General features: G+C 47.1%; 3 protein-coding genes across 3 annotated transcripts in view; 2 read left to right on the top strand and 1 right to left on the bottom strand.

Moving 5' to 3' along the window:
• The window catches only part of LOC135391949 (sodium/calcium exchanger Calx-like), a 26526-nt gene extending 18280 nt beyond the window's left edge, over positions 1–8246 (top strand). Inside the window, exons 8-14 of the mRNA XM_064622531.1 lie at positions 333–395; positions 458–630; positions 709–944; positions 1942–2280; positions 2981–3159; positions 4564–4893; positions 6120–8246. Coding sequence (XP_064478601.1) covers positions 333–395; positions 458–630; positions 709–944; positions 1942–2280; positions 2981–3159; positions 4564–4893; positions 6120–6350 — 1551 coding nt within the window. The 3' untranslated portion in view covers positions 6351–8246. The remainder of the gene's footprint in view (positions 1–332; positions 396–457; positions 631–708; positions 945–1941; positions 2281–2980; positions 3160–4563; positions 4894–6119) is intronic.
• Positions 8023–14712, bottom strand: LOC135391951 (intraflagellar transport protein 46 homolog). Its single transcript, XM_064622533.1, has 9 exons — positions 13919–14712; positions 13691–13854; positions 13506–13580; positions 12003–12231; positions 11827–11939; positions 11005–11071; positions 10877–10937; positions 10738–10823; positions 8023–8472 (listed from the first exon to the last, which is right to left on the bottom strand). The coding sequence occupies exons 1-9, from the start codon at positions 13982–13984 to the stop codon at positions 8386–8388; spliced, it is 948 nt and encodes a 315-aa protein (XP_064478603.1). The 5' UTR covers positions 13985–14712; the 3' UTR covers positions 8023–8385.
• On the top strand, positions 14170–26650 carry LOC135391950 (small G protein signaling modulator 3 homolog). Its single transcript, XM_064622532.1, has 19 exons — positions 14170–14441; positions 14973–15157; positions 15275–15341; positions 15892–16022; positions 16152–16349; positions 17007–17141; positions 17882–18077; positions 19020–19165; positions 20284–20514; positions 21087–21293; positions 21357–21512; positions 21661–21765; positions 21860–21918; positions 21988–22081; positions 22403–22473; positions 22666–22714; positions 22826–22911; positions 23009–23131; positions 24426–26650. Exons 1-19 carry the CDS (start codon positions 14372–14374, stop codon positions 24556–24558), a joined length of 2442 nt encoding a protein of 813 aa, XP_064478602.1. The 5' UTR covers positions 14170–14371; the 3' UTR covers positions 24559–26650.

Raw genomic sequence — 26650 nt, 5'->3', positions numbered from 1 at the left:
GCACTGATGACATATGTCACCCAGCGACCCTCTATGTATTATGCCTGATCATCTGAGTCCCTAATTGCTTTGCAAAGTTGAATACAGTGAACCCTCGTTATTATGACCATGGTCGTTCCCGAAAATTTTGGTCATAATGCGGAATTGTCATATTAACGGGGGGATTTGCAGAGGTTTCACAGCATTGCTCCCCCAAGAGTATGGTCGTAAAGCGCGTATGTCAGATTATCGGGGGTCATATTAACGAGGGTTCACTGTATACCGTTGTCTTTCTCCTAGCACCGAAAATGTTCAGTCCAGAAGTGATCGTGTGCTTTCCGTTTCTCTCGTAGAAAATGGACCACGAAGTCAGAAAGATGTTTCGGATTGCTACTCAAGAAGACGAATCAGACAAGGTGAGATTTCTGAATAATCTCCTTCCGCCCTACGTTGTCACACACATTGTCCCATGATTCAGGCTGCTAAAGAAGCTGAGCAGAGCCAGCTGTTGAAGCCTTCTCCCGAAATATACGGGAAGGACGTTGCCGTGATAGAGTTCAACGCCAGCGCGTGCGCTGTCCTCGAGAAAGCTGGGAAGGTCGACGTGGTCATTCGTCGAAGAGGAAAGACCGACATAGCCGCGACAATCAGGTAAAAACATATGCAATCGAAAGACATGTATCGTGAATCGATTGGATCGTAGCTTCATACACAACGTGCTTATCTTAGAGTGGAGACAATAGATGGGACTGCAACGGCCGGCGAAGACTACATCGAAATGCGGCAAACCATCCTTTTCCAACCAGGGGAGGCGCAGAGGAAAGTGTCCGTCCAGATAGTGCAAGATAACCAGTGGGAGCCGGACGAAACGTTCTTCATCAAACTCTGCCTTCCAGAGCAGACCAATCCACAAGTGGCCATTGGCCGAAAGGCAGTCATGGAAATCACTATAATCAACGACGATGGTAAGAGGCTCTGAACGGCTATCAGGTCTAGAGGTAATGTACCGACGAGAGCTGTAACGACCGAGGAACAGGGTTCGTGGCACCGTTTCCGTGGATTCCAAGGAACTATACGTAGACGAAACAAGTCGATAAGTCATGTCCTTCTGTAACGCTCCTAGGTCCTTGCCCGTCATCGCATTTGCCCGGGTGCCAAGGCGGATATTTGTTTTCGCCGATACGACGAGTCCTTATAAAGCTTCGACGACACAGCTGTTAGGCGTGGCGTCGCCGTGCTAGGGGGAGCAGAGAGAGGTGATACGGTGGGATGGGTAGGGGACACACGACGCTCAGGATATTGAATTCTTATTGCGATTGGTTCAATGATTTATCCAGTCCCCCAACACCCCCTCCAAAATGTTTGGCGACATCCCCTACCTTTCCTACCTGTGCAGCGCCTACGAGGGGGACCTGCTACTTCATCTTTGGAAACATCGCGGTAATAACACGTAAAGCTGTTTTGACGTATCCGTAACAATGACGCCTCTCAACTTTTTGCAAAGACAAAAGCATGTAAACCGAAACCAAATAATTACTGCAACAAATGGCCGGCTTTGGTGGCAGATTTTTCTCTAAAAGGGTGTTCGCTGAAGGTACCAAAAGGGGGTAGTAGCCATTTTAATGGCCACGTCGCCCCGCTTTAGAAGTTGTTTGTTCACGAAACACATTTGAATGTTTATTTAAATAATGAGCGTCTCCAACTCATTCACACGGTGCGCAGGTTGTAGGCGGTATCGGACAGATACTTGTAAAAAAGAAAGTTCTTCGATTGGTGCACCGGTTCGCGAATTATTTAGCCCGGGGAGTTAACTGAGACACCCTGTATAGGATGTGCGATGCACGAGATGGAAGCTGCCACTAGTAACTTTAAGGAGAGTTCTTGGACTCCATGACCACGTGCTGTCTCCACTCTTTGGGGGCCACTGCACTTCTGACCGCCGTCTCCTTTTGTATCCCATAGATCCCGGCGTGTTCCAGTTTCGTCGCAGAGGTCTTCTGGTGCGAGAGAGCGTAGGCTACGCGCAAGTGGCGGTCATTCGCACACGAGGCACCGACGGCGTGGCGTACGTCCACTGGCGCACCAAGAGTCAGACGGCGTCCGACGGCAAAGACTTTGTCGGAGGGGAAGGTAAACTAGTCTTCGAACATGGCGAGCAAGAGAAGAACATCGAGATCGCCATCGTTAACGACTTGGAACCGGAGAAAGACGAACATTTTGAAGTGGAACTCTTCGACCCGTCTCCGGGTTCCGCTCTGGGAAGGATCACCAAGACTACGGTTACCATCACCAACGATGAAGGTATGGGACACGATGAGACTGCAGTGTATTTAAAGGGACTATGAAATTTCCCGAACCCCCATACTTTTTTTCGATGGAAACTGTTCTTCCCGCACAGAAACTAATATGCCACAAATTTTTCCGGACGAAATCGCTCCACTCTGCGAGGAGCGCGCGCTGGAAATGTCTCTTCCGCGTTCCTCCTCTCCCGCGCATATTTCCCTGCCGATGGTGTAACTGTACGGACCGCTCTTCGGTTCCCTGTTACGTCACCGGTGTTGCACAATGGCAAGTAATGCCGCGAGCTCGCGCTGTGGCTGCCGCCACTGCCGAAATCTGCCGATCGCGCGAAAGCTGCTGTCATGGAGATTTCCACTCCCGATGAACGCATACGCGGGATCCTATGGCGCATGCTCCTGGCGGGATTCCTCGGCTCGGCAACACGTCACGATGACGTGTTGCTGAGCCGGCCGTGGTCGCGTCAAGTTACCCGTTGTGTCTCCGCTCGGCAGCTCGTCACGGCGCGGCGCCAGCTGTCCTCCCTTCGCCGCTCCGTTTAAATTCGCTCCCGAGAAATCCGCTCGGGCGACGAAAGTAAAATTGCGGTTCTAGACTCAGAAAAATGTCTTCTTTCGAACGAAACGAAGAAAAAAATCGTTTCATAGTCCCTTTAATACCGTTCTGTGCCTTAATATGTGCGTTAATATGTTGATACTTTCAGACTTCAACAACATTGTGAACCGATTGATGCTGATGACGAACACGAATGTGGACAAGCTCCGGCTACATTCAGAGTCATGGGCGGGGCAACTGAGGGACGCCATGAACGTCAACGGTGGAGACATTGAGAATGCCACGGCTGTCGATTACGTCATGCATTTTTTTACGTTTGGTTGGAAGGTGAGTTCCGTCTGCTAGGTGCTTGCTGAAGCTTCGTTGGCTGAAGGCTGAAAGTTTATTGGCTTCACGTGGTCTCGTCATGTTGGGAGAACAACAGTTCCGCTCCTGCATCGTCCGTTGTCATCGCCGCGTAATAGATGGTCCAGAGAAAACGGCATTATTTACTACGATGATAGCAGTGGACCATTACGTGTAAATCCATTCCTAATTATCATAGCGTAGCAGTGCAGCTAAATCTACTCCCAATTATTATTTATTATATCAGTGAAGCAGACTTCCAGTTGGTCTTCCTAGAGTCACTAAATAGGGAGCAGAGTAGCGACGCCGGCGAGCGAGACAGCCATTTTGGGTCCTGCGTGGCTGCGTCGCCTAGCAATGGGACGCCGATCTCCCCCTTCTCCGCCGGAGTACAGTGCGCAGTCGAGCCAGCTCGCGACCGAGGAAACCACAGGGGTGGCATCCAATGTATTGCTCCGTAGACGAAAGCGTGCTGGGCGAACGCAATGCATCCTGGACAGGTCCTGGTCGCACGTCACACCAAACGTCAAGGCACACGTGACCTTAAAGATGGCGGCACCCGTGATCGGCGGCCAAAACGTTTGTAAACAATGCGGTTGTTGTTTCTGGACGACGTTTTGGATGTTTTTCGATCACTGTAATTATTTTTATCCGATAATCTCGCAGTAAAACGCGTAGTTTTGCACATAAGGCCTCGTATTGTTGACAACTTCCAAAGATGTGATGACGACCGCGCGTTAAGACTTACCGAGCCGATGCGATGTACTTAAACTAAGGTGAAACGGGCTACCATGTTGCGGAAGAAGCACCGCATAGTTTACGCTGGCAAAATACGTTCATCTTTTGGTGTTATGACGGCGAAAATATGTCGGTAAGCGGCAAAACGGCATGTAAGCAAAGTCACATGACCTCAAAATGACGTTTTCTATGACGTGCGACCAGGACTAGATGGCAGTTTTACCAAAAGCACCCGCTTGAGGGTAGTTACAACAATGGCGGGTTTGTGTCACCCTTGTGAAGGAAACCGGTTTTGGATGGAGAAAACTCAACATGGACGGCGCGTTCTTGGAAGGAGAAACCACGTGACACGATCGACCCAATCGCGGACACCGAACGGCGGCTCCGACGCGGAACAGGAATGCGATACTCTGTACCCATATTTAGTGACTCTAGGTCTTCCTATAGAGTATGACTCATGACAGTGGTGACATGGATGTCACTATACACTACTTGCGTCAAAATCATGCTGTATAGATTCAGAAGCGTTGCTGAGTGGTGACTCATAAGGGCTAATGGGGCCTGTCGCTGCAGAAAATTTGTGTGTATTGCTCCACGTTAATGTTAATTTCTAACGACTCCTGCTAACTGTATATTGCACGTGCGCAGGTGATATTTGCCCTGATCCCTCCGACGGGCTTCATGGGCGGATGGTTGACATTCTTCGTGTCCCTGGGAGCCATCGGACTGGTGACGGCCATCGTTGGCGATCTGGCAGGAATCTTCGGCTGTCTCGTCGGTTTGGAAGACACCGTGACAGCCATCACCTTCGTGGCACTTGGTACTTCGCTTCCAGACTTGTTCGCGTCCAAGGGCGCTGCAAGAGCGGAAAAATACGCCGACAACGCCATCGGCAACGTTACGGGCAGCAACTCCGTTAACGTCTTCCTGGGCCTCGGTGTTCCGTGGGTCATCGCTGCTTTCTACTGGTATGGTCAGGTGAGTACGCGGTTCGCTTCGATTAGAAGCAAACTTTGTTCCATGTTCATCGATACTGAACATACTCAAAGGAGAAAAAAAAAAGGGTGTGAAAAGGTGCTAACTTCTATAGTTACCGCCTAAGTCAACATAGCGTTTGACGAAAGGGTGTAAAAGGATGGTAAATTTGCCTGTTACCGCCCTTTTGCAGGTGCAGTACAAAATGTGTGTAAGCGCTGTTGCTACAGCCACAGAAGCAACGCGCTCTCAGGAAGTGTTGCTTTCCCAGCATTGACAGTGCAATGGTCATTGAGCACATTGCGTGTACAACGGAGATAAGTGCAACTAAAATTTGTTTTTGGGGTTTGCGTTAATCTGTTGTGCGGACTTCAACGAGGCAGCTGATAGAACTTTGCAACCTTTTCGGCACAACATATGCGACGAGCTGTCACCTCCTAAAATGTGTAACTGCGCTCCGCCCTTTTCTCGGAGAGCGCATAGCAGAATGCTGCGGCAGTGCGTTCGTTCACCGTCAGGTTATGGCTACAAAATTTCACGCTGGGCGGCTTCCTGAAAAACATTCTTTGGTTCGCACCCTCGCAGTACAAAACGATACAATAGAACATAAAATCTCGCCTCGCCATGGAAGACGACGGACCTTTGTCGTGACGTTCTACACATATAATTATTTGTGCTATCGAACCCTCTACATAGACCTCTACCCGAGAAACGTCATCATGACGTTGGTAGACAGACGAAACCGAAACAGTTCGGAAGGGGAGGACTGGGCTCCACGAATGGGCACTTGTTCGCTGCCTCCTATTGAAAGAAAAGTAGGACCGAAGGTCGTGTCCCTTTCAGGGACCATCGTATAATCCCCTCAAGACCGTGGCTTTCGGGCGCGACCTTGTTCTCCCCCTAGCTTCGACCGTAGTTCAACTCTACCAAATTGGTGGCGCAGTCGAACATTATGACGCCATTTATTTACAAACAGGAGAGGTCTATTTATCAAATCTCACAGTTCAGTTTTTCGACAGCGATGGTACCATACCAAATGCGCGCAATTTCGCAAACGTCTGGTCGCGGATGCTTTATTGCAGTCGGCGTGTGCAGATTGGATGACACAGCGTGATGTCGGCGCGATTATGGGAAGGAGCGTTGCGCTCAAGAGAGTGTTCGAAGGGCTGGCACCTATACCAGAAACGCCCCCTATGTGTACTAAAAAAATATGTAAATTGTCTTTCCAGAACAAAGAGTTCCCAGTACCGAAGGACTCCTTGGGGTTCAGCGTAGGCATCTACTGCGCAGTCTCTATCAGCTGCATCATTCTCCTTCTTCTGCGGCGGTTCCTGCCATTCTTCGGCAAGGCTGAATTGGGAGGCACCAGGATAGGAGCTGTGGCCAGTGCCGCCTTCCTCGTCTTCCTCTGGTTCCTTTACGTCATCCTTTCGGCTCTCAAGGCATACGGTCACTTGTAAAAACAAGCTGGATTTCGACTGCACACAGTTCTTCCATTCAAAAGAGCTTCCAAGAGGACTTCGTGCGCTAATCGCGGACGTTCGATCAACCGTCAAGGAAAGTCGCCCGTTTCAGAAGCCCCGTGGTTGGCCCTTCTACTTGCTGAACTTTGCTGAGATCGTGATTGTGTCATGTGCTGTGTCCACAACACTTATATTATTAGACCCTGGTGTTTTAGGGTTAAACCCGATTTTTCCCCGAATTTGCACCCCGAATTGAGGTTCACCTATCTAGGGTTAAACCCGATTTCTACCTGCAAAACTGCACCTAGGCTAGGCACCTCAAGGCATCGACATACTAGTTTCTCACAAAATATGCGACTGCCCCTTACTTCTGGCACTCTGGATAAACGGTACAGTGAACGTTTATGCTACAACAATGCCCGATTTCTCCCCGAACTCAGTCTGATGGTAATTTTTTTGCCCGAAATTGCATGAATTTTCGACATCAATTTAATGACCCGATTTCTACCCCCCGAATTTGGAAAAATATAAAACCCGAAAACTTCAGGGTCTATATATTATACATGGCGTCACTGCCGATAAGAATAATGTCCCCGGCACAAGAGACCTTCCTTATCGGTTATGGTATCGGAAAGCATGTTTGCCGGTGAGGGACATCAGGTAAAAGCGCATAGGGTGGACTGATTATGGTGCTCCCCTGACGATAAGGGGCTCTTTTGTAATCCGTGAGCTCCCTTCGATTCCTTTTCCGTATCACTATAAGCGAATAGACTTCTCCCTGACGTCAAAGTGTTAGATATAGCGCCACCATTTTGGTAGAGTTGAACTACGCTCGAAAGCTAGAGGCGAATAAGGTCGCGCCCGAAAGTCAATGTCTTGAGAGGATTACGATGGCCCCTGAAAGGGACGCAACCTTCGGTCCTACCTTTCTTTCAATAGGAGATAGCGAACAAGTGTCCATTCGTGGAACCCAGCCGTCCCTTTCCGATTTGTTTCGGTTTCAGTCTGTCTACCAACGTCATGATGACGTTTCTCGGGTAGAGGTCTATAAGATATCAGCGTAGCAACAGCTGATTGGTTGGTAGCGATTTGGAAAAGGAGTCCGACGGCGCTCACGTGTGTGTGTCGGGGGGGGGGGTGTATTAGGGAGTTTTAGGAAACCGTGAGCACCCTCCGATTCCTTTTTCCGCATCTCTATCAGCCAATCACCGATTGCTACAACACCGATAGCTGATTGGCTGATACCGTTACGGAAAAGGGAATCGGAGAGCCTCACGGTTTCCAAAAACTCCCTATACTTATTAGAACAAATGAAAAAAAAGGGGAGGAACTCCCTATTGACAGTGAGCGAATTCCCCCACTACTTCCGGGTGACCACAATCTCCTTCGTTTCCACGGTGTCTTATCATATAGCCAACTTCTGTACACGGCAATGGAATAGAAGAGGGCAATGGAAGGCCACTCCTGACGTGGCTGTTGCGGTTGTTCGTACGGTACCTTAGTTACGTGTCTAAGGCACACGACTGTACCAGCAGCAAAACGAACGCATTAAGAACGTCCGAGCATTATTTAATTAAGCCGCGCACTTTAGCTTTACACGAAAAGCAGGGAACTAGGGAAAAAAAAAAAAAACGCTTCCGACGTACCGCTATCTGTGAAGGCTGCCGAATGTCGACAAAGTATATGCACCAGCGAGTTATCATCGTACGTGTAAATATTCATAAATACTCGTTGCTCATTGGTTTAGAGCTCTCTCATCAACAGTGGAATATCTGTGACATTTCCTTTCTAATTTTATTCGCGCAAGAAAAAAAAAAAAACAAGGCAGCTACGAAGCACAGGTGGACATGCTGTGTACTGGTGTATATGACAGTAAAACTTGCTTTGCCCACATTGCGTGTCGGTTGCATCTATACAGAAACGCATCTCACTCGACTTGCGATACACTCCTCCTTTGTTACGAACAGTAACCAGAACAGCCCTCAACAGATAGCGCATATAGATCGTTGCCACGTAACCTCGGTTACATTGCTTACAAGACGAATCTGTCCGAAGAACCCCCTTCATGTTGAGCAGAGTCGTTGTCGACTTTGTTCTCCATTGCGAGAGCCTTGAAATGCTGCGAAAATAATGGCGACTATTAGTTTTATGCGATCTTCATTGACTCCCGATGCTAACTGGATCGTGTACTGGGACGACGCCATCTGGACTAGACAACTGATCCCAAGGTTCCGAAGGAAACTCTAGGCTCAGGAAGCCAGCTGCTACGTGACATGGTACATCTCGAAACAAACTTAACAATAACGCAGTTTCGTCAGCCGGAGCTGGAGAAGAGCTAGAGCAGGAAGGGAGAGAGAAGTCTGGGTTACGCCACACCTGTTATAGGGGTGTGTATCTGATCCAGAAGCACTCGCATCCACCGATTGTTACAACGTCACAATAGTTCATGGGCGGGTCCGCCGCGCACTCCCAACAAAATCGCGCCCCCTTTTTCGCGCAACGGCGCAAGAATTGCAAATATGGAGCAACGTCTCTGATGTATACTCGCCAACACTCCTATACGGCGCTCCTGAAGATTTCTATGGCCCACTTCATCGCGTTGCGTTCGTTTATTGGACTCGAGCAACTCAAAGAGTCGAGGGAGCCGTCACCTGGTGGGCAAAAAATGCAGCTCCTGTGACGCCGTCCCCCTGGCGATGGCTCCCGTTCAGCTCCGGTGCTCGCGAGTCGACTCCTCAGCGACTCTCCTCTCGATGCGGGTCGGTGGGGTTGATGACCTACGATGACTCTCGTGCATGGTCATGCGTCACGACTCTGACGCGCACGATTTGAATAAACGAAAACAGCCGAAGGACTCCATAATGTAAAAGCCTGAGTCTGGGCACACAGAGGGACGACACACGACTCATGCGAGATGAGTCGTGCGTTGTGTGCCGTCCCCAGGCACGGATCTAGGGGGTCCAGACCCCCCCTCAATTCCAGACTTGAACATAGGGTTCAGTGGACCAATCCCAGCATGCAACGTGGCACTTGTCCACAGCGCCCCCCCCCTGTCAAGGGTTGCTCAGGTTCTCTCTCCGTTCATCTCATGGAAGTAAGAAACTAAGGAGATGCCATAAGCGCCTCTCCCAATGCAAGCGAGCGTGCTGTGCCCCGCGCATGGCATTGTGGTTAGTTGCCCACACACGTGACCCATAAACGTCACGGCAAGACGTCATAAAACATGGCGTCCCCCATGTCCGCGGCGTATCTTACCTGAATACAGAGACGAGCTGCGGCCGAATAACTTGTTTCCGCTTTCATAACATCTTTGGAGTTAGAAGTTATCACACCCGTTGAAACACAAGATAGTTCATCTCAGTATGGAAGCAATGGATCACTAAATCGCTAGAAGACGTACGTACGTCATCGTGACATTGCCTGGCTTCTCTTCTGTTTTGCTCAACTTTTGCTGTGATTTATCACGCGGCAAATGTTGAAACAACCCATAACCTTCAAAGTATTGTGCGAATGGACTCCTTGAAGGTAAGACTGAAGATGAGTTTTTCTAAACTTCAAATTCTCCGCGCAGACCGCCATAACGCCGAAACATGTGGGGGGAAACATGTGGGGATCACGTGACCGGGCAACGAGATGGGCGTGGTATTGGGAGCGACCGCTAGAGTGGTCCCACGGCCCTCCGATCTTATAGCCCCCTCCTTAGTTTCTTACCTCCATGGTTCATCTTTCCCAAGCGCCGCAAGGGTGGCATCCATGGAGGAAGGAAAATAAGGAGGGAGCACGACCGTTTCTTTCCGAATCACAAAAGTGTAGTGGAAGTGACGACATATAGTACGCATCATGAGGACGTCATATCGATCAGGTGACTGGAGGCAGCCAATCTGCGGTGAGACTTCGCCACAACTGGGACAAACAAACTGGGGCAGCTGCCGGCGTGGATGGCGTTTTGTGGCGCCCGGCGAGATGCTAGAGAGCTGGGAGAGGAGAATTATTTGTCCCAGTTGCTTCTCCTCACCCAAACTTCCGGAATCGTGCAAAATGACGTCACACTCCCTCCTTATTTTCCTTCCTCCAAGGTGGCATCGGTGGCATGCTCTGTGGCATGGTGGATGATAATGATGCTCTGCTCCAGCTCCGGCTGCTGAAACCGCGTTGTTGTTGAGTATGCTCCAAGCGGTACTATAGTTGCTTAGACGCGCCGTCCTGTCCAAGGGACACCCTGAGTGGAGGTAATGGCGCTAGCCATGTCCTCCTATTCCTTTCGGTTTTACACCGGCCCGTGCGCAGTAGCTCCCCCTTCTACAATGTCGCACTGACCATTTATCTCGCACAGGCCAGATGGCATTGTTCCAGTAAGCTCCAGTGACATTGTCTACAAGATTACCTGTGAATTCTTGAACTCTGCGTACAAGGTGAAGAGGACGTGAAGAGATTGTACTTTGGACTTGTACACCGGTATGTCTAGCAACACTGTAACGATTCTTCAGCTGTACAGAGTGTACGGTTCAAGACGACGTGCTTACCACAGATCATAGTGACGTAGTCTTCTAAGCTGCAATCTAGTTCCGCTGACGGCAAACCGACCTGAAGTTGAAATTTACTTAAATTTTTTGTTCCGTCGCTAACCTGGTGCGTGCACAAAGTAACATACATTCTTCAAGAGTGCTTCAAACTCTGGCGGCCATTCCTGCATCAAGGTTTCAATGTCGGGCATGTTCCTAGACGAAGCGACGAGAAACAGTTAAAAGTCATTTTTCCTTTAAATAATGCTGAAATATAACTTATGAGCCTAGAAGATGACTCTAGGGAGATCAAAGGATCGAGGAAGGAATATTTAACGTGCCAGGAAGCCATTTCATTCATCGAGCAGTCTTCCAGGACCCACCATGCACAATATTTTCGATGTGCGGGATACTGTTACTGCGCAAAAAAAAAAAAAAAAAAAAAACCTCAAAACAGCCATTGGCCCTGCATGAGCTCCTCGCTTGACGTCATCTAACGTGCCTTAATGGTGTGTCCTGCGGCGGTCTCGGTGTGTATAGTGACTCCTATAGTGCCCATCTATACCAACAAGCCAGTGCCTTCTTCTTAATTAATCTTACATGAACTGTATTGCCGATTTTTGTTCCGTGTTACATCACCGCGAAACGACTGTGGCTATGAGCTGTGTATAGACGAAGAGGTGATGCAGACAGTAGCGGGAAGGAATGGGAGACTCGTATACAGGTCCTGGACCGACTTCATCGTTAACTGACATTCGCTGTCGACAGAAAGTCGTCGGCTAGAAAGTCTTCCGTAGAACTGGGGCAAAGTCTCATGTAGCACATGTTGGTGGGACTCGACCCCAGCACTTCCCAGTCTTCAGCATGAGCGCGTGCTCTATTCGCTGGTGGCTGAGCATGGGCCATCACACTGCCCGCAGCTCTCCATAAAACTAGGGACGTTGGCAGGTCTCGGAAGAAAGACAACATACCTTGCATAATGGACGGTAGGCGGCGGCTTGGAGCGGTGCAGGTTACCAATACTTTCGATCCACGCATCGATTGCCTTAGTTTGTTTCTCGGCGTTCGCCAAACTCTTCACCACCTGAAAGTAGAAGCAGAACGCGACCCTGATCACGTGACTAAAAGGTATTCGACGAGAAGGTACAGTGGTCTTCGTCGTAGTTTCCTTGGACAGCGCTCGGAGCTGGAGGTCCAGTACGGTGGGGTCGGACTGCTTGGCACAGGGTTCGTCCAGAACGGTGAGGCCAAGGCTGTCGGAGGCATCGTTCGGAGGCGGAACTTTGATGAAGGCGTCGATGTCTCCGACAGCTGGGATGAAATCCGGGATGAAGGGACGAAGCTTGTGCTCTAGTTCGATGGTCTGCGGCGTGTAGCTGAGAGTGAAACGGAGGTCCTCGTTACCACAACTGGATAACGGAACAGTAAGTAACGAAACAAAAGAAACTGTTAACTCGCAGAAAGTAAAACGGAAGTTCGAAGTAACCAAGCAGAATGAGTAACTTATAATAAAATGTAAGGTGTTTAAAAATGGACTTCTCTTAAATTCAAATAAAGCAGCCGGAAACTTGAAGAGTGAGCGAGATTTCACAGAAATCTCACTACACCGTGGGACCACCAACCGAAAAGTTGCTGTAGAATCGTGTCAACTTCGGTATAGCCGCGACCTTGGTGATCCCAAGCCTCGGCTGATCTAACTCTGTTACGAAAGGTACTGTTGACATAATTTTAGTTAACTCGTTAGTACGACATCCCCGCTTCATGACCATTTCCTCCCAATGGCCTCCGCATGTGACTCTTTTTCGTTAATATGACATTTCGTTTATATGACAATGACAGGTAATATCAGCACAATTAGGGGCGAACACGTGTACTTTACCCTCGTTACTATGACTGTTGCAGGCGCGGATCTAGGGGGGTGGGGGTTAGGGGTCCGGACCCCTTCAATTCCAGACTTGAACATAGTGTTCATTGGACCAATCCCAGCATGCACGTGGCACTTGTCCATAGAGGAGCCCCCCCCCCCTCCCCCCCCAATTCGGGAAAATTCTAGATCCGCCCCTTGACTGTTGGTCAGGTTACCCTGACCTGTAACGACCAAAGCGGAAGTCCGCTTTCGTGGTGACTTGGTGTCCTTGGTCATATGACCATATGACTGACAAGCAGCGCAAACGAACACAGCTGACTGCCGGAATGAGGAAGCGGATACACGTCAGATTAGGAACTGCACTAAGCAAATGTATTTATCATACTTTGTCACATAAATAAATAAATTGTTATACATTGTTTTAAAATGGCTCACCATTCGTGTTCTGTTACCAGCTTACGTAATTTTCTACTTTTCAAGGCTTACAGAAAGGGCATGGTACGATACGTTGCACGCGGTGTTCGTTATATGACAATTCGCTTTATGACGAAAATCCGCGGGAACGGCCGTGGTCTGGTTAACGAGTTTCGACTGTGCATGTTTTTATTTGTGAAGCCGGAAGAAAATATTGAAATGAATTGAATTTTCCACAAATCTGAACGCAATGGACTAACGTACGTGGCAAAGATCTACTGGCTTTACGTCAGAAAGTCTGACTGTATGCATTTATAAGAAGCTGCAGAAAGACACCTTGCAATTATAAAGTACATCTATCGTACTTACCGCGTAATGAAAGCGAAGAGTTCTTTTATTTCTGGCGATACTTCCAAATTTTCGTACTCCGTCGGGTCGTAGGCCCTGCACAACAGTAACGAGTCATTGCGTAGTACAGCAAAGTAGGTACCCAACAATTCGGTACCACAGCAGGGATGCTAAGGTATTCCTATTATGGTACCCTGAAACCGTACCCTTCTATATGAACTACCGGCTCATCCTCCTCATCATCATCCTCGCCGTCGTCATCGTCGTCGTCCTCCTCGTCTTGACTGTTCTGTGACAACACTTCCATGTCAGGTTTACCCCTCTTCTTGAAAGGGTTGTGGAGGATTGATGCCAGTAGTCCCGGTTTGTCCTACACATAATCGTACAAACAATGAGCAGAACAAGAACCCTCGATCAAAAGGCGATGAACTAACTTGTGCACGTGCTTCGGATGTCGGGTCGGAATCATTTTTTCCTTTGTTGCCCTCTTCTTTAGACATCCTCAGAATCGTTGGGAAACCTGTACACAAGTCAAAACAATACACACAGCGCGTACAGTGTGCCTCAGGTATTTGGCGCACCGCAGCAAATAATCGATACTTCTAATTTTCCCGCCAGAAGGTCCAGCCGGTGCAACGACACAACATGGCGGCGCTCACGTGACCTCAGAAACGTTGACCGTACTCTGCTCCAGTGTCTGTGTCGGCGTCTCGGTTTCGTGCGTTTCGTTCGTGCACCGAGCGCCTATATCAGCTCAGCGCACTAATCTCCCGTGCAATTTTTTTGCCTCGTAAACGTAAACAAGTACAGTGAAATAGTTGCTACTATGCTGGAAACACGTCACGCTTTCTAAGTTCCCGGTTTTAAGTACAATTCAAAACACTGTAATGGATTTCGCAAGATCTGTTTTCGGTGGTAATGCGTCGACCGAGGGCTACAGCGCGAAAAATACGGCTGGTGAATACAGTTTGTTCCCTTACGAGCATGTTTCTGTTGATCGTGAATGTGAGCTAACATAACGCGCGTTATATGTCAAACTGTAGTGTGGAACACCGCAACGCATAACGGTACCATCTGTCAGAAACAGTTTTAGATGTCACAGTGCCAGCGATGACCCACGGCATAATTTTGATCATTTAATAACTGATGACAATGACAGTGACGATGGGCTTCCGTCACCTTGCATTCATGTAAGACACCTCAGTGCGCGCGTGCGACGAACTGCGAAAGCGCACGGAAAACTGCCTCTCACGAGGTCTAGTTGAACGCGCATCTGAAATTCAGTCTGACCGTTTCCACCACTGCAACATGCACGTACATGTCATCATGTTGTACATGTCATCATGTAGTGAAAAGTTCTTACTTTTTTGTTGACTGACAAGATACATTAGCAGGCACTTCTTGCTGTGTGGCAGCCACTTCCTTCATTCAAGCATATTTCCCACCGTAATTACTGCCTATATTTTTTATGGTTCGTGTCCTTTTCAGCTGAAACCTTGTCGGAAGATGAGGACGAGGCGTACGCTCAGGATGTGTCGGAGGCCATAAGCATTCGTGCCAATCTGTTCGGTTCGCCGTCCACCAATCAGGGCTATTCCCCTGCGCCAGGTGGACCATTTTCGGCTCTCACGCCATCCATGTGGCCGCAGGATCTCCTAGCATCGCTGGCACAGGCAAGAAGGGGGACTTGCATGTAGGGAATCTTGTGGGCAGGCATTTTGGGTATCGTGTCAGTGATATGTCAATGACAGGACCCTCCTTAATTGCAAATTTCAATTGTGTTCATTTAGCCTGAAGATGCGGGTTGTCACCACGAGTGCAGATTCGATGAGTTTGGTTTCCGTGTCGAAGAAGAAGGTAATCACTGTTTTGCTGATAAAGCTTTCTCCGTACAGAATTGTTGCCAAAGCATCCAACATACGGATGATGAATCGCTTAGCAGTGCAGTGGCATGGCCAAGAGGTGGTTGTTGCAGACGACGAGTTGTTGCTCTGATACCAGGCAGCGTTCCAAAATGTAGCTAGGATTTCACTGAAACAACTGGTGACCAGCCCTCACTGCCACCTGACAAGTATTTAAATGTAAAAACTTGCAATGTGAAACATTTCCTGGGCTTCTTGATAGAAGTATTGGATACTTCCTGTCATACTTTGCATCGATTTAACAATTATAATGGAAAATTTGATAATTTGTTGGCCAATGAAAATGCTTGAAACATGCACACGGAATGTGTACAATAAAACTCCCTTTAAGTTGAAGTCAAATACAAATCAACTAGGTTTGTGAAACAAATTATTTCATGAAAATTCATTAATTGCTTTTGAATTGGCCAAGAGTTTGAATGAAACATATTTTATTTTAATGAAATTTCACGTTACCTTTCTTGTCCCTACTCATGAACCCACAGATGGCCCTGAACAGAGCTCACGAAAACTGCTGAGTGAAGCCTTTGTTGAAAACCCCCAGCACCGACTGCAGTGGATAGCATATCTGGAATTCACACACAACAATGAAGTTGGCGATCTCACCTGGGACAGGGTAAACACTGGAGTAGTTCTGCATCACACTGTAGTCCCATTCCACGCTATAGTCCAGTCAATACTGTGGTCTATAGTATAACGCTATAGTTGTGCCAGTCGTGGACACAACATTTTTCACTTCTAACAGGTGAAAACAAGCCTGCCACACAACGAGAAGCTGTCAAACATGCTACGCTTGGCTGGCATCCCACATTCCCTGCGGCCTCAGCTCTGGATGCGGCTATCTGGCGCCGCCACAAAGAAGATGACAGCAGACATCGGCTACAGAGATATCGTTCGAGCCAGCTCCAACAACCACTTGCTGAGCTCTAAGCAGATAGAAAAAGTAAATGCTCTTATGATATGCCATTGTATCTCAAACAAAACGTGTACTAATATTCAAACAAGTTTGTCACTAAACTCGGGTTATGTTGCAAGAAAGCGTGGAAACAGAACAATTGGTTGAAGCTTTTGACAGCTGAATGATGGAAGACACTGAAAAGGTTAGCCAGCTGTAGGACTCGAACCCACATCTTCTGGATTACCGGTCCAGAACCCTACCAATTGAGCTAAGCTAACACGCCTTCTCAGCGATTTCCAGGGTGCGTCATCTGTAGGGACAAGCCAGTCACTCACTCTCACTCATCCTCCTTTCACTCTTACATTTTTGCTCACTCATACACACATTCATACGACAGGGATCGACACAAGCGTCAAATGTTGAACATGAGAGAACTGATGTTCTGAGGCTGGAACAACATAGAAGGGGACAATTACATACAAAGCCTCCAGTTGCCTAAGAAATTAACGATGACAGAAGGAAGTCGCTGAAAAGGTTAGCCAGCTGTAGGACTTGAACCCACTGTTAAAATACTAATCTGACGAAGCTCTTATTCAGTGCTACTGCACCTGTTACGAAACCTGTCTCCTGCAAGTCTTGGGTCGAGCCTTGCCCGTTGTAGACGATCCAACACGTTACATGTTGGACATGTTACCCTTACAGGACCTCCTCCGAACGCTCCCGAGCAACGCGTGTTTCTCGCACGCCTCAAGCACTGGCGTATCTCGTCTACGCCGGGTGCTCCGTGGCCTAGCCTGGTTGTTCCCCGACATCGGTTACTGCCAGGGCACCGGAGTGGTACGTCTATTCTTCAGACTTTCGGAGTGTAAAAAATCTCCACTATTTTTAATTTTGAATTTAGGGATGCGCTGTATTTGCTCGAATATAGGTCATCCCCACAACGTGGAAACTGCCGTTGACCTTGAAATTAAGTTCGAATGTAGATCTGGTAAAACACGTTTTTACCCCCTCTCTGTATCGCATCGTCACTTCGGGTAAAGCGTGAAAACCCCCCCAAGAACTAACTTGGCAAACTGCAGATTCATCCAGGAATACGGGCACTAGAGAACGCTATCTTCCGCATCTCGTGATCGTGTAAAGGTGCTCGCGAGAAGTGCTCACCTTTTTTTATTTCCCACCCGAAAATCTGCTTTTCCACCCAATATTGCCCGATTGTACCCTGTTTTACGGCTCCTGAAATAGCACTCGATTTTTATACCCCCCCCCCCCCCCCCGATTTTCAAAAAACATAACACCGGAAAACAAAAGGCCCTAGGCATACGTCATATACATACGGCCTATCTATACATCATATAGGATGACATCAACATCACTTATTCACTTTTCGTGCTCTCTGCAGGCAGTCGGTGGTTGTTAAGATCTGTCTCGAGCGCACTAGAGGACAAATCCGATCATTGTTTTTACGTGAGAGCATGTATCGTTTATTGCACAATCTACAACAGCAAAAGAAAGAAGAACGAAAAATTTGTGGAGGGAGTTTTCGTTGCTCTTTCAACGCAAATTTTTGTCACTCACAGATTGCAGCCAATTTACTGCTGTTCCTCGAAGAAGAAGATGCCTTCTGGCTTATGTGTACAATAGTGGAGGACCTGCTCCCTGCCTCCTACTACTCCCACACGCTCGCGGGTGTCCAGGCCGACCAGAGGGTCCTGCGTGCTCTCATCCGGGAAGCCTTGCCCGATCTAGATTTCTTGCTACGGGAGCACGACATAGGTAGCGCCACTGCTGCAAGTCTTACAGCCCGCCCTTCTTTTTGCGGTGGTACAGTGCTGGACAAAGGCTTACGGTACACCCTCCGACGCATTACTGACGTACAGACTTATAGACATTATGTACGGACAACGTACATTATTTACAGACATGTAACTAGGTAACTCTGTCACTTGTTCGCAAGTCTGTACGGTATCATTCGCTGCAGGCACTTTGAGGGAGGAATGAGCCGGTAGTGTGTTCCGTAAACTCTTGTCCAGCAGTGTACAATATAGACCCTCCTTAACTAAAACTCCGGGGTCCAGAGAAATTTGTTTGAATTATAGGAAGTTTGAACTGCGAAAAATTCGTCTAAACATATGTTGCACGACAAAATTCTGGTTTGTTATTTGAGTAGCTGCACGTACAAAGAATTTTTTTTTTAACCTTACCTCTACACAAGCCTGATTACCAGAACGGACACGTATCAGACATCCACAGAAGGCCTGTCACTAAGTGTATTAATACAACGGTCTACATATGGAGAGGTACTTAAAAGAAACCTATCTATTGACTGCTTAATCAATAGATGTGTGCACAAAACAAAATTTTTGATGCCTTACAAAGCAAGTAGTTCCTTTATTTTCTTTAGCATACAGATAGATTCGAAGGAGAGCAATGTGTTCAAAGGTGAGTTTCCCAAGACACGATGTCCCCAGTGCGCAGAAGCCATTTTCTGCCGTTTTGAACATTTGATGAGGGAACGAAGAGTATGAATTTTGGCAACTGCGCCGTTTGAATTCAGAGCCTTTTCAACTCATCGAAAACGTTGCTGGCTAAACAAAAATTCGAAACTATTCGAATTAACTGAAAGTAAGAACTATCCGAGTTTGAAATAAGAAGGAGAGGATACAGCATCATGCTGTCCTTTTGGCGTGCCTTTTTATTTTATTTTTTGTCCTGCAGAGCTCTCACTGATCACGCTGCACTGGTTCCTGACCCTGTTTGCCAGCGTGGTGCACACAAAGATTCTTCTACGCATTTGGGATCTATTACTTTATGAAGGCTCCATAGTGCTTTTTCGGATATTGCTCGGCATGCTAAAACTTAAGGTATGTGCAATTTCCAAATACCGTTTAAAATAGAAGTCGCTTCTGCAAGTTGGCATCGTCATCTTTCTAAGATAATTGCAAAGTTCTTTAGTAATGCTGTCCCACGCATGATTTGTCACCTGTTGCGTTTCTGCTGTGTCATGCCGGTACACTTAAAGGGACGCACTCATCCTGAATCCCATCTATGAAGCAGGGCTCGTTTGCATAAAAGTTGAGTGCAAGTCTCATACTCAATATCAACAGGCTTCTTTTGTGCATTGAGCGCGTGCTCGCTGCTCATGCGGGAAGCCATGCCAAAGCTGTTGAGAACGAGTCCGATACTCAACTCTTATGCAAGCAGGTCCAGATGTCACTATGTTGGCCGGACAATCCACTTGGCTCCTGAGGCCCTGGCAACAGCGAGATCAACGTGACATTTCTCAAGGCCATGCTCTGATTGGTGGTGTAGGGAATGACATTTTTGCTTTTTTCCAGAGAGCATGCGCTCAACAACGCGCCATCTGCTCTCGTCATGTATTCCAGCGAATAACAGTCAAACTGCACCAGTATATTGCATTGGATTTTCGATGCCGCGGTCAGTGGTAAAATGACACCGTAATTTCGTAACCTACTGCAAGGGATGCGACCATACCTTTAAGGGCACTTTCCCCGTAAGATTCGTTCCTTACGGGGCGTGTCTCCCGTAAGGTGTTCCCATTATGTGATTGTTCTTTTGTATCATGCATCCCCCTGTAGCTTTCGTGCTCTCGTGAGATCTGTCTGCCCCCTGCAAGTTTTGACCTCCATACCTGGTCTCCCGTATCACGTGTTCTTGTTTTGATGATGATGATGATGATGATGATTCAGTTTTAATGGTTCTTGTTTTGCGACACACATCCTTTGCATACTTTGCTCCTGCGAGGTTTTGTATCTCTTCCCGCTTGTACTGAACACCCATTGTTGTCTGCCGTGAGCTTCTTCATAGTGAGCTTCGAAAAAACGGTAACCCACCAAATTTTCCTGCCCACTGCACTCTCTCTCCTTTACGACACACCTCTCATTAATAAGGAAAAAACTTTCTTTTGGAATGACGTCCATGAGAGCGAGAGCCGTTAAGTCTTCCTGATCTGCACCAACAGGAGCCCCACCTGAGGGCCTTGGAGAATTCTGCCCAGATCTTCAATGCACTGTCGGATATTCCTGGGGAGCTGGAAGACATAGATAAACTTCTGGAGGCGGCCACCGAGACCTCGACCGGGATCGTTAACGAAGCTGCGGTTGAAGCTCTGAGACGGAGGCACCTGGCATACCTGATGGCTGACCAGGGTGCTCTGTTGAACCCTGAGCATGCACGCAACTTGCCAAAACAGGTACTACTATTACGTACGTTATAGAAACAAAAAAAAAAGAAACAAAAACAAAGTGATAGTTCCTGTTCGACTGACTAACGTAGTATACATGAATACGCATGCAGACTTTAGCTGTTATATGGGCCATTTGTGTTGTCTTCGTCTTTTCTCCGCGTGATTTTACAGTATTCCATTACGTGCAATGTGCAAATGCAATGTGGTCTATGTTCGTGCCCTTGATGTTGAGAGTGCAGCTTTGCAAGTATGCGGCTTTGCTTAGAGAGCAAGTTTAGGTTCATGTTCCTGCTGTGTGTTTGATGTAAAAGAGATAAGGTTAGTTTGCTCCTAACTTGTCTGGTGCTGCTGATAAGCGACAACAGTCGAAGGGAATGATATACTCTTTAATCACGAAATGAACGAGGCACTCGGCTCTGGCACACTGTGCAGTCGCGGAGTTCTTTGGGTGAATACAACCGTTCCTGGTAAAGAATGCACAAAAATATAGCTCTTATTGACCAAAAAGACAAGAAAATTGTTTTTATTTTAAAAGTTAATGTGTATGTACTGTGTCTCAAGCTGATTCCTCTTTACAGCACCTGACTCGGAGGCAGGTGAAGCGATCAAAGTCTGTGATACAAATGTTGCTCCACGGAGGAGCCGGAACGGACGGCGGACTCGTGGCTTCGGAGGACGACTTGCGGTCGAAGAACGTGCGGCAGACGGAAATCCTGGTGGATTTACGCGAAGGAATCCTACAGATTGCCCGACATTTCCAGACACTAGATCCAAAGCTCAGAGTGGTAGGCGACAGTATATATAACGTAGACAGAAGTTATTCGAGTAACTCGTCTGCTCATTACCAGAACTTGGTGTCGGATTACTCCATGGAGAGCCACGCGAGGGACCATGAAAACTTTGCCAACGTTTCAAGGTCGCGCCATCGTCGAGCGAAGGCCCTGCTTAATTTCGAGAGGCATGATGACGACGAGCTGGGATTTCGGAAGAACGACATAATCACAGTTAGTCTGCGTGTTGTTCCTGTATGATTCACGTATGATTCACGCGTTGTTCCCGTATGATTCACGTGTGATTCACTGTTCTCCAGCGGAAAATGATTATGCAAGCGGGTTTGCGACTGTGGATTTAGTGCGGCTTATATTTTTGCAGATAGTAAGCCAGAAAGACGAGCACTGCTGGATCGGGGAGCTCAACGGTCTCCGAGGTTGGTTTCCGGCAAAATTTGTGGACCTGCTCGACGAAAGGAGCAAGCAGGTAGCTAGGCCATCGAATTATTTGCCACTGTTTTGTCAAGATTTCTGTTCTTCCTGGATGCGATATAGCTCTGAAACGTGTTTCTCTTTCGCAGTACTCCAGTGCCGGCGATGATTCTGTAACCGAAGCCATCACGGACCTCGTCCGCGGAACGTAAGTGTCGTCTGCTGAATTCGCATTAGCGCTATTTTAGCATTTACCGACAGAGTTTCCGTTCCACAGCCTGTGCCCTACAGTGAAGGCCATCTTAGAATACGGCATGAAACGATCCCTGCTCCTTGCAGGCCCTTGTCACCCGTGGCTTTTCATTGAGGAGGTACACACACTTGTACTTGACGAGATACTTGTCCATATTGAGGTTTTCAAAATATCAATATTTTATCGATACGGTATTGATATCTTTCTTGTGGATATTGATATATATAGGTAAGTATTGATAAAATATCCATATAGAGATAAAGTATAGATATTTTAAGCCAAAATATTTGAACTGTTATTCATCGGTATTCTATTTTCTACATCAATATTCGAAATTCGAGTATATTTGCATCTGTAGTATCCGTACTTATGCCCGACGAGTGCCCTTGTGTGCAGCTGGGGAACTATTTTTTATGCTTTCTTCATTGTGATTTGTAAGGTTGCAAACAAGGAGGTCGAAAAGGACTTCAACTCTGTGTACTCACGGCTTGTCTTGTGCAAGACGTACAGGTACTGCTCCCTTACTCGCAGTTTACGTTTGAAGACAGCAAAATGTCTGCCAGTCTTCTTATAGATTACAGATACATACAGATTACATATATCATACAGATTACAGATATAGATTACAGGTTATAGATAAGTACACATAGTGGGCTTGTCACTAAATTTGCAGACTATACGAGTGACATTGTTTTGAAACAGGCTGGACGAAGATGGCAAAGTGCTTACTCCGGAAGAAGTACTTTATCGGGTAAGATCGTTAGTAATTAATTTGTCAACAGACTGATTCGTGAATTGATTTCCTGCAATGGCATTGTTATTGACAAAGAAAGCATCGAGTAAATGCATTATAATTTTTCAGTCGGTACAAGCGGTAAATTTGACGCACGACGCGGCTCACGCTCAGATGGATGTGAAGCTCAGGTCGCTCGTCTGCATTGGGCTCAAGTAAGTCGGTTCTTCTCGCACGAGGTTGCCCGACTTGCCCTCGATGTGAGTCCCGAAATTGTCCGTCACCTAACGTATGTGCTGTTCCTCGCTGCAGCGAACAAGTGCTTCACCTGTGGTTCGAGGTCCTCTGCTCGAGTGCGGCGGTTGTGCAGAAGTGGTATCACCCATGGTCGTTCATCAACAGCCCCGGATGGGTGCAGATCAAGTGCGAACTCAGGTTGGTATTCGCAGATTTTTAAACATTTCCTTCTGGGGTCCCCAAACAATTTTTGAACGACCATAGAGCACAACGCGATACATAAAGGCGCGAGGAGGCGACATTTAACGTGGCTTGAAACCCTATATCTTTAGTGACTTGTGTTCTAATGCTATTCGCCTCTCCAGCGGGCTGCTCGCCACCTAGCGGACCCCAGCAGAAGCACTCAATGAATGATAGTAACAGCAGACGACAAGTATATTTCGCGCTTACCTGAAACTGCCGCAACTTCCCTTCGTGTGTGATGGAGTTTCCCAGCTTACAGAACTCAAACAGCAGCAGCGCTGCTCAATTCCGCGGTGCAAAACTACTGCGGAGAAGAATATTCAATGTCGAGAAGGGGAAGAGGAAAAAGAAAATATCACAAGAGTGGCATGAACGAAAACAACGATGATGACAGGAAACCACGCACGAGTTACATTATTGGTACAAGTTTTGAAGCGTGTCTCGTGGAAGAAGGCATGAAGCAGGGCGATTTATTCATCAGCAATCATTCTTTTCTCCACCATCTTAAGGATGGCACAAGCGCCTCTACAGGTAGTTGGACAGGCGAATACCCAGAAAAAGCCATTTTTAGCCCTGATTTGCACATCCTTAAAATCATTCCTTGGGTAGTGCATTCGGGAGAGGGAAAAGTGGGGAAATCCACCTCCCCATGGATCCCGTCCTGAACCTGAACCTGAACCTGGACCTGAACCTGAAAGATTCTTCTGGCTACGCCACTGGATGTAGTAACGGTTGCATGCACAGAAATGCTTACGTTGGAGTTTGTTCAGAACCCAACGGGGAACGTAACAAGCAAATACCTAACACAAAGCAGTAAATTATGTTTGAGTTGAAGAGAATTTTTCCGCCCCCCAACTAGTATATTGGGGGGCTGCTTTCGTGACCTGTCTCCGATATGGGCACTTTGATTGACCTTGCACGACGAACTCTCACTGGGCACGGGACAGAGAGAAGAGACGACAGGACAGGTGCTAGACTCCCAACAAAAGAATTTATTGGCAACATAGTACCCTCTTTAAATGTCACGTACACTTAAAATCGCGTTTTTACCGTCTTTAAATATCATGCAATATTTAAAGACTGTACTATGTTGCCAATAAATTATTTTGTTGGAAGTCTAGCACCTGCCCTGTCGTCTTTTCTCTCCGTCCTGTTCCCAGTGCTAGTTCGTCATGCAAGATCAACACCAACCCGCCTGGTTTTTCACTTTGATGACTTTGATTGACGTTACGATGTTTGGTATGTGCAGACTACTGTCTCAGTTTGCCTTCAACCTGAACCCCAACTGGGAGCTGCCTACGAAAAGGGAACCCTCCCAGCCGCTCAAAGAAGGTGTCCGAGACCTCCTAGTCAAGCATCATCTGTTTTCCTGGGACCTCTGACATCACTACCCCTCACCCATCCCCACGATTCCTCCTTTCCCAGGATATCAGCATGTGCATTCGTGTGCCAGAGGTTAATTTCAAACATTATTTCCATCGTGTTATAGGTGAACATGTGCATTTAAGTGAATGTCCGACATGGTCATGTTTGATGTTCAGGGATGACGACAACATTCAAACTTCGTACATGAGTGATGTTGCCATGTGTTTAGCACATTGTTTGGTTCACATGATTTACATAATTTCATACGCACATTTTATGACAAATCTTGTTTTGCCCATGCAGAGCACACTGGTTTCAGGACAAACATGTTTTTACATTGCAAACATCTCTTGCAATGGTTTTCTAAGAACATTCATTAGAAACACAATTTTATTTTTTGGCCATACTTTCTCATTCTAATTTGGAACGTGTTTCAATTCAGAGCCGCGCGAATATTCGAAATTTCGAATATGAAACTGATATGTGATGCTATTCGAATGCTATTTGCAGCCTATTATCAGTATTCGAAACTTTTGAAACACTTTCGAAACTTACCCAAAGTCCTAAGCAGGCCGGGCCAGGCCTAGATCGGGCTCGAGCCTGTGTTGCCCCACTGTTAGTTAGCCTCGGTCAACTTTACAGCGCGCAACACTGGGCCGGGTAGCCTATAAATATCTCTGGCCGGGCCTGGGCCGGGAAACCTAGAAATTCTTCGGGCTCGGGCCAGGCCAGGTACGGAGCTGTAGTGCCCCCCGCAGGCACGCTCAGATGCACGGTCGGATGACAATAAACGCTCGTGCCTCAGTTCATCTCTGGCTGGCACAGGTCATGGACCTTCTGTTGTCTTGGTCTGTTGTCCTACAGAGCTGTCGGGTCCGGGTAGGTAAATCAAAGGAAGGCTGGGATTGGGCCTGTCCTGGGCTTAAGAATGCGGCCCGTGCACTGCTCTACCACACGGTACAACCAAGATGTAAACGAGGACTTTTAAACTGCTGTCTGAGGCTTTAGTGTCTTGCGGTTAGGGTCTTGAACCTTTCATATTAAACGCCTTTCACGAATCCAGCGTGTAAAGGTCATGTGCTGTTTTAATGGGTTTTAGCGTAGCTCCAGAGCACACCTGCATTACGTTGTATGTACCAGAAAACGTGTGTGAAGGTTGTACACGGAATCAATTCCCACGCTCATAGTGGTGTGTCAGATGTGTGTTTCTGACATATCACGCGTGTGTGCTTACACGTTGCAGATGGTGCTGCTAGCTGTAATGTTTCTGTGCATGTTTCTTGATGCACTGGAGCTGTGAAGTCGCACGATGACTCTGCAAGGAATCGTTCATAGCCTGACAAATAACAAATAAATATTGGTTTGGAGAGGTAGATATCAGGTGGCAGTGAGTTCCACCAGAAAGGAGAAGGCCCTACCTGTGGTTGTACCTAAAGCACAGTGCTGTTCAGATATTCGAACAAGATGCAAGTGCTGTTCAGATTTAGTTCAGATATTCGAACAAGCACATGAAACCTATGTTTGCTAAATTTCTGACTCTCAGGAGTATTCCTGGCATAGTAAAATCTGTATCCTTTACATCTGCTACTTCTTTACTACGAACAGTGGAATCAGTTTTTTCTGTGTTTTAAAAATACCAGTCCATCAGTATCAATGTTGACCCAATTTTGAAGCATGTAGCAATCTAGTCACACAAATGTTCCAGGGCGCTTTGTTATACATTTCATTTCAAATGCATTTATGCACATTTGTCATTTACAGTGTCAGAGTTTGTCAAGACATGATATTTTTTCAGCACTTTTGCTTCATAAACGCCTAGTCATGCAATCTAGTCAGCTGCACATTTTTTAAGGTGATGCTTTTGTTTTTACTTTTGTTGTCATACATTCCGTGAAATATTTTGTTATCATCAGTGTTTGTGACACTTCTTGTTGAAAATGTTTATTATGTACCATTTATATTGTCTGTGTGATATCGTTATTGGTTCTGGTTGCACGACAAGTCAGTGTGAGTACATTTGTGTCACACAAATAAGGGCATCCATGGCATGTTGTTGAATTTCTTTTTTGCACTGTTTCAATTTGAATAAAGCAATTTTATGTCATCGTG

Source organism: Ornithodoros turicata, chromosome 4 (genome assembly GCF_037126465.1).
Source record: "Ornithodoros turicata isolate Travis chromosome 4, ASM3712646v1, whole genome shotgun sequence".
NCBI lineage: Eukaryota > Metazoa > Arthropoda > Arachnida > Ixodida > Argasidae > Ornithodoros > Ornithodoros turicata.
The sequence above is the reverse complement of the archived record's forward strand: the minus strand, read 5'-3'. Positions and strand labels throughout refer to the sequence as shown.